The 8,189-nt window shown below is 34.6% G+C and overlaps 1 protein-coding gene across 3 annotated transcripts; it reads left to right on the top strand.

Moving 5' to 3' along the window:
• Positions 1–2,926: 2,926 nt before the first annotated feature.
• On the top strand, positions 2,927–5,054 carry LOC113299618 (receptor-like protein 43). Of its 3 annotated transcripts, none has more exons than XM_026548682.1 (2): positions 2,927–3,143; positions 3,174–5,054. In XM_026548682.1, exons 1-2 carry the CDS (start codon positions 3,105–3,107, stop codon positions 4,818–4,820), a joined length of 1,686 nt encoding a protein of 561 aa, XP_026404467.1. In that variant the 5' UTR covers positions 2,927–3,104; the 3' UTR covers positions 4,821–5,054. The 3 variants fall into 3 exon arrangements, with proteins under 3 accessions (XP_026404467.1, XP_026404468.1, XP_026404466.1); XM_026548683.1 differs by having other exon boundaries at positions 2,927–3,146; positions 3,177–5,054; XM_026548681.1 differs by having other exon boundaries at positions 2,928–5,054.
• The last annotated feature ends 3,135 nt before the right edge of the window (positions 5,055–8,189 follow it).

The raw sequence follows: 8,189 nt of genomic DNA, 5'->3' as shown, positions 1-8,189 counted from the left end.
TTTGAAACAAAGATAGTTATTGAACAATAAATTGTTTTGAACTAAGATCGCTTAGAATTTATGAACATCCATTGCTTAAATCATATTTAGAGATGTTTAATAAGACAAGCTTGACTTAAAACTTCTTGTTTGCAATATTAAATCTATTAGAAGTCATACGACATAGTCTCGTATAGATAAAATGATAATGTCGTGAGTAAACAGAATGGTTTAGTCTTCACATACTTAGTTCGATCGAGCAATGCTCTAACACACCTCAATACTGTAAGACGTCCCTAGTTGTTGGGTTGAGCAAGATATGTTGTTGGATCAAATAGGATAACAACCATATTACACCTAAACGACCAAAGCTAAGGCCGCTCAGCAGTCAAAACATGGTCGAATGCTATTGTCCGGAAAATACGGTGAACCCTCAATTTTGACTATATTGCCAATCATGTTTGTTTATACGTAACTAATCCATAGACATGCTTATTTGCTCATTCCATTGGGATTGACCTAATAATGGTTCTAGGAATTCCTTATACGATTACGCTTGAAATCCTATAGTAAGATTAGGCTTGAAAGATTCAAAATTTCACATAATTACCCCCTAGTATTAAATAATACTTGAATAGACTTGAACTATATTAGTATTTACGTAAATTTCACGGTTAATTTCCTTGACACGATTAGGCTTGAAATCCTATAGTACGATTAGGCTTGAAAGATTCAAAATATCACATAATTATCCCCTAGTATTAAATAATACTTAAATAGACTTGAATTATATGAGTATTTAAGTAAATTTGACGATTTGCTTTGAAAACTACTGGTAATAGGCTTGTATCGTATAAAACTCTACTTAAATATCGAAATTATATCGGACGAAATGAAAAGTATCAACAACTACTAAGCCCAGTCATTAGTGAAAACCTCTTACAACTTATCTAATATACTAGTGACCCCTTTTGAAGCAAAAACAACATAAATAAACGCCTAATTTGTTTTTGCGGCCTTTAGCCACCCAGATATTATCTTTCATTGTACATATTTGTCCCCCAGATACAAAATGCTAACTTCTTCCTTGATAACCTTCCAATAATCATTTGGAAGCCGATAGTAATTACCAACAGACACATAATTATTTTTTTAGAGAAAAGAAGGATATATTAAAAAGAAAGAAAAAAATGACAATATGTACGAGCCTAGGTCAAAGACCTAAGTTCAACCAAGAAAATGAAAAATAAACCAATCGATTACGTACTAAGTAATGTCTCCCCCTGAAACAATACCTGATTCAACGATTAAGAACTGAAAATCTTCAAGTTATAAGTCCAACTTTCCAAAGATGAATTGTTTGCTTGATAACTGTTTTGATCTCCTCTTTAGACACATGATATTATTACATTCCCATTTGTACGATTTCTATATTTTACATTTTTCGTCAGCTTATAGCAACAAGGAGAGTGCATGTGTGATGCACGTCGTCGGATTTTAGGTGTTGCACAATCTTTTTTTCCGGTAGATACTGATCTGAAAATATCATAACTTTCCATCCTCAAAATCCAAGGAGAACCATGAAGAAGATGATTAAGAAGTGCAATTTCTACTAAAAGGTCCTTATATATGTTCATAATTCTAAATACACCCCTAAAATATTTGGCATATCTAACAAAAAACCATTCCAATCTAACGGATGATATATAAATACAAAAGATATCCGATGGCTGAAATGAATAGTTTAGACAGAAATAAGTTTTGAGTACAGATCTGACGGCTGAATTTTAAACTATGGAAATCTGACGGCTATAAAGAGATAAGCTTAAAATTCTGTTACTCCCATTAAAAGGGGAGGAGATATCCATCTTCATTTGTACATGGATCATTTTCAAACTAATATATTCATTATTACATGTAAATCCTAAATTAAAAAATATTTGGCCAAGTAAAAAATTGACTCCTAAGTTAGGAGTCATTGAATCGGGGACATTGAATATTGTCTTATCTAATGTCATAAATGACTTCAGAAAGAAAAAAGACTAAGAAAAAAGAAATTGATTTAGGCCTAAGGAAAACTTTGAAAACTCCTGTGGATCCTACTCAAACAAGTAGATTAATCTCACATGAAAATTATGAGAGCGTGGACCCCGACTTTTAACTTTTAATTCTTAAATTCGCCTATAAAATTTTCCACAAAATTTCCTACAGTCAGGCTAAAATTATCGAAAGAACAAAAGAAAAGAAAAAACATTGCACACACAAGTCCAAAAGTATTGGCCGTAATCCATATCAGTCTGTACTCGGAAGAAAATCCGAGGTTTGGTGGATCTTAGATTACACAACTGTTCTGCATACGCATATGGGAAAGAATGGATGACACGCCCATACTATTCCAGGCAGCATAAAAGCAGAGAGAATAATATTTTGGATGCAAACAATACACCAAAAAACACACAAATGTTACATGCGCATTTGTACCCAATAATACATTATACTTTTTCCGGCAATTTATAGCGCACTGTTGATCACATCTGCATCTTTATATAGGCAATTCTCTTTACATAAAGCCTTTGCCACATTATAAAAAAAAATCACCATCAACAATGTGCAGCAGCCGCACTAGAGCATAACTCCAAAACATAGATTGCCGTGTACGTATCCAGGAAACATTTTTCTGATCGACATTCAGATAAAAACAACACTAACAACTAGTCTTTGTCATCACATGCTTCAAGTAAAATAATTGCAAAAAAGTAAAAAAGTTTGCACTAGATTTTATTACTCGAGAGCTGTTGAGTTTTAACTTGTAAGGCATAGGATAATAATTTTTGAACCTGAGGCGCTCCAACGTTCGAATGTAATTAGATCCCTCGTGAATTCATCTAACGGGCATAATAAAAAATAATCCAAAGTAAAGAATTTATTTTTCTTCTATAAATACCAAGTGAATTATACAAACCACAATTATTCTTTCATCATATTTTTTTCTCCACTTTACATTGCACACAACACCACCTTCATATCTAATGTTTTCCTGTTCCTCCTTTTAATGGTGAAATACATTTTTTTCTCTTTATAAAATTCCTTGACTTCGAAGACAAATCAAACCACACTTCTCAAAAATGCAGAACCAGAGATGGGTTTTCATTGTTTTATTGATTTTCACATTCTACAGTAGTACTCTTCCCTTCTTCTTCTTCTTCACTTTAGCTTCTTCAAGCACTCTGGTTTGTTCAGATATAGACAGAGCAGCATTACTTGGTTTCAAATCAAAAATCACAGTAGATACAACAGGTAGTCTCTCAACATGGGTTGGTAAAGATTGTTGTAATGGAGAATGGGACGGAATTCAGTGTAATCCAACAACAGGGAGAGTTATGGGATTAGTATTACAAGGTACAAGAAATGAAGACATTGCAATGTATATGAAAGGAACTTTATCTTCTTCATTGAGTAATCTTCAGTTCTTGGAAATCATGGTTATTACTGGAATGAAAGAGATAAGTGGAAATATTCCTGAAAGTTTTTCAAAGTTGAAACATCTTAATCAGCTTGTTCTTGATGATAATATACTTGGAGGTGCAATTCCATCAAGTCTTGGTCAGTTATCTTTGCTTAATACACTCTCATTAAGTGGTAATCATCTTAAAGGTAATATCCCTCCAAGTATAGGAACTCTTCAGAATTTAATTCAATTGAATTTAGCTAAGAATTCTCTAACTGGTTCAATTCCACCTACTTTCAAAACACTGAAAAATCTCCAGTCTGTTGATGTCAGTCACAATCTTTTGTCTGGGTTAGTTCCAGGATTTATAGGAGGATTCAAAAATCTAACTTTTCTTGATTTTTCAAATAATCAGTTTTCAGGAGAATTTCCAAGTTCACTGTGTTCTCTACCTAATCTTTTGGATATGTCTCTGAGTCATAATAAACTGACAGGAAATCTACCAATTCAGATTTGTAATTTGAAATCACTGAGCAGTCTTTCATTGAGTTTTAATCATTTCCATGGTGAAATTCCTGAAGCAATATCAAAACTACAAAATCTTTGGTATTTCAATGTTTCTAGCAATAACTTCTCTGATCCTTTACCAGTTAGTCTTAAAACAAAAGGAATTCCTTCTTTGTTATCTTTAGACCTTTCTTATAATAATCTTCATTTAGGAAAAATTCCTGACTGGATTCTGAAAAGAAAATTTACTGACATTCATCTGGCTGGTTGTAATCTTAAAGGAGCTCTTCCAAAGTTTTTAACTCCAAGTTCCTTAAATTCTATAGATTTCTCACATAATCAGTTCAGTGGTGGAGTGTCAAGTTTCTTGATAAAAATGTCTGGTTTGCAGAAGCTAAACCTCTCAAACAACTTGTTGAAATTCAATGTCTCAGAGATTTTAAAGAATACAAACAGATATCTTGAAGTGTTGGATGTTTCTGGTAATCAGATAACAGGGCAGTTACTTGAATTCAGGTCAGGTTTGAGACTGAAATCATTGAGTGTGTCAAGAAATAAAATTTCAGGTAGAATACCAAGTTCAATTTCAGCTCTTATTGAACTTGAGAAGTTGGATATTTCAAGGAATCAGATTATGGGAATTATTCCTCCAAGTTTAAGGGAATTAGTGAGTTTGAAATGGCTGGATTTATCTATTAATAGACTGACTGGGAAAATTCCAGATAGTCTGTTAAGGATAGAGAACCTGAAACATGCAAATTTTAGAGCTAACAGATTGTGTGGTCAGATCCCACAAGGCAGACCATTTAACATTTTCCCAGCAGTTGCTTATGCTCATAACCAGTGCTTATGTGGTAAACCATTGCCACCTTGTAAGGTCAAATAAAGAAGATGATGAAGAGAGTAGTAGTAGTAGGTCAGTAAGATGCTGACTCAGTTGACATGTTTGCCATATCAGAAATTGTCAGCTATATGTAATGTTGGGGGTTTGTACTTGACTAGGTGTAACAATTTCATACCAATTCTTTTCATCAAATTCTCTCTTTTTTCTTCATTGTTGTCTGTTGATGATGTTGGCTTGCTTTGCTATGACTGAATAGACATTTAAAGTTTTCTTTTATTTTTGTATCAGTAAGTAGGATTACGGTGCTGACGGCTTTTGAACTCGGGCCACTGGTCAGCCAAAAAGATTACTGCTCTATTAAGAAGATATCTGCAAAATTAAGAATATAACCCTGAGATGAATTTGACTTGCATTTATGAGTAAAAATTGATACATTCTGGCTCATGTATATGTGTAAATCAATAGAATCCTTTACCCAGGCACCACTTTTTTCTCCATACAAATTCAAAATTGAAAAAAAAAGCAGTTCAGATCAAATCATGCATAAAGAAATGAAAAAACATTATCTATTAAGAAAGGTTTACCTTTTCCTCCTTTTCCTGGTTTCTAGACTTTTACAGGCTGAGATTTTGGAAAGATGAATAGTAAAGAACTGAAATATCTAAAGGGAACCTTCTAATAAAAGGAAAATGATGGGTAAACATTCTATATCTGTGTAATGGAGCACTTGAGCACCGGACCCAACTCACTTGACACAAATTTAATTTTCTTCAGTGGTTACCTTTAGAGTAGATTATATAATTTGAAAAAAAAAACATAGTCCTAGGAGTTTATTCAAAAAATAATAGACCAAAAACAGAGATTGTGTTCTTTAAAGGACACCAACATTTTCTTGCTTCAAAGTCAAGTTATTAGAAATATGTTCCGCTTTATGATAACCGCAAACTAGATGTGAATCAGGAGAAATATAAAAACCCGAATTTTAGTCCGCTGCTAAAATTTCAAGTTTATGTCTTTTTTACTCCAACACATTCAGAAATGGAGACTCTAATTACAAATGCATATGTCTAAGGAAGATCATATGGAAACTAATGGGAAGCACACGCTTCATTTGTAAGTGGACGGCTTCCATGATATTGTGCTGAGTATGCGGCTTCATTTGATTGGGCTGTAGTTGCTGTAGGTCTGCCAGGTGGTTTATGTTGCCATCATTACATGAATTGCAAATTGAACTGAATATAAATGTAAAAATGATCCCTTGATCATTGCATGAAAACATCGCTGAAAGGATGCCAAGTATTGTCACAGATTCTGGGAATCAATGAACCGTTTCCACTCTTGAGTTCAGCTCGGCTCAAGACTGTATGTCGAAATCGAGTTCTGCAAAATCCAATTTCCTGGATGAGTTCTCTAAGACTTACGTGCTCTAACCATGACCTTTCTTGAAGGATCTAGAGCTTTTTTTATTTAGAAATGAGCAGAATAGAGGTATGATCCGAGCCCACTCTCATCAGATGTTTATGTTTTATTATAGCCTTAGGAAAATTTTCTTTTCTTGACCATTCTGTGGACACTATCAATTCTTTCCTTCATATTTTCTTGTCCATCTTTATTATTGGACCAAGTGAAGGGAATACCTTGGTACCTAAGATCTATAAGTACATTGATTTCTTCCCTATTTATCATCTAAATGCAGAATGAGGTTTGGTGTCCAATAATAATCCATGGGATACTGTGTTAAGATTGAAAGAATTAATCATGGTCCACTCACTGGTCATATTGTTTTTCTGCTGCAGACAATGCACCATATATCCATACAAGATTCCAGTGGTTATCATAGTTATCTACTAGTTTTAAAAGACACAAGTTATGCAAAGAGCATTCCAGTGCCATGCAAAGAGCATTCCACCAGAGAGATCAAGCCTAGGTGCAAAAGACCATTCTGCAAATCTTAATCGCCTAGTAATTTTTCACATAGTTTCTAAGATGCTTTAGTCTCAGCAATAAAGCTCAGATCTGGATTGAATTGCTCTATTATACTGGTGATTCTGAGTTTTAGAGGGGCCTAGCCCTTGCACATTCGTTGACGGAAGCTTCATGCTTAGCTTAACCAGAAAAATACATATGGCAAGTAAGCACAGAAAACAGTGGTAAAAATAAGATAAATTTCAGTAAATTTGTAACAGGGATTTAGAGTTAAGTAGAGGCCAAATCGATCAAGCAAAGCATAGCCAAATTTAGTTAAAAGCAGAGAATGCAATAAGAAGAAAAGAGAGACTTAGTTGTATGACTAATATAATGTGAAGAATATTCCGGTGAAAGAAACAATATATAGTGGTCAATATAGCAGAAGAATTAACCTTATTGGTATTGTCTGCCAGGTTTTCAGCAACAACTGCAGAAACATCACCCACAGGCATAGCAATCTGGTCCCCAGCAGTTGGTAAAGTGTCACTTTCATTTTCTGGTTTGAAAATCTCTCCCTTGCTGAACCTACCAACAGATTATACCAATCCACGACATCATCCCAATAAGGTGCTTTGCCAGCTGCAACATACTACATAGAAAGGGACTCTCATGATCCATTAATCTTACTGGAATGTTGTAATACCGAAATAAATAAAAATTTCAGAAATTAGTACCTCCCCCAAAGACATGGTTTCATCAACGCATTCTTCTAAGGATTCAATTTGTTCAGTAAATCTCTGCAGGTGATGCGGATAAACCCCAGGTTTTTCATAGGATGGATAAATGCCCAATTTATCCATTAAGGCATCAAATTTTCTCGCCGGAATCAGGACGGCATCAAAAGGATGTAGAGTACCTAATTCTATGTGGTCCCGAGCGTCCACAATTGCTCCAGCCTCCATGAACTTCATAAATTTCATTTTGAACATAATCAACGTCTAAGTTACATTGTGCTGCTGCTGCTTCTCCACTGAATTTCTGGAAATGGTTTCCAGGAGTTGAAAAGATTTGTGGAGGATAATTAAAAGTGTGGTGGAATTTTGTAATAAGTACTGTTATGAGGTTTGAAGAAGTTGGATCATGCCAGACTAATGAAGAAGATATGGGTTTTGATGACCATCTTGTAAATGGGTTTCTTCTTAAGACTGATATAACAGAAAATCTTTGATTCATTTTTTTTCCTTGAAAAAGAAGAAAGGAAAACCTAATAGCTACACGGAGGAGGAATGTAGAGCTAACCACAAGGGTCTTTCCATTTCCCAACAGGTGGCCGTCATCAGTGCTGCTGACACCAACAGTACACACCACACAACCATGGTGCGGTACTGAGTACAGTTTGCTGAGACGGGCCAGAGTTGCGAGCTCCTTATGAAGTTAGGAGTCCCAAGATTTGTCATGGAAAGAGCAAAATTATATGCATTGTCATGGAAAGAGCAAAATTAC

The sequence above is a fragment of the Papaver somniferum genome, chromosome 7 (genome assembly GCF_003573695.1).
Source record: "Papaver somniferum cultivar HN1 chromosome 7, ASM357369v1, whole genome shotgun sequence".
In the NCBI taxonomy this organism is placed as follows: domain Eukaryota; kingdom Viridiplantae; phylum Streptophyta; class Magnoliopsida; order Ranunculales; family Papaveraceae; genus Papaver; species Papaver somniferum.
The sequence above is the reverse complement of the archived record's forward strand: the minus strand, read 5'-3'. Positions and strand labels throughout refer to the sequence as shown.

What these genes read in the sequence shown, in the direction of transcription:
- LOC113299618 (XM_026548681.1), top strand. Translation starts at nt 3,105, where the DNA reads ATGCAGAACCAGAGATGGGTTTTCATTGTTTTATTGATTTTCACATTC.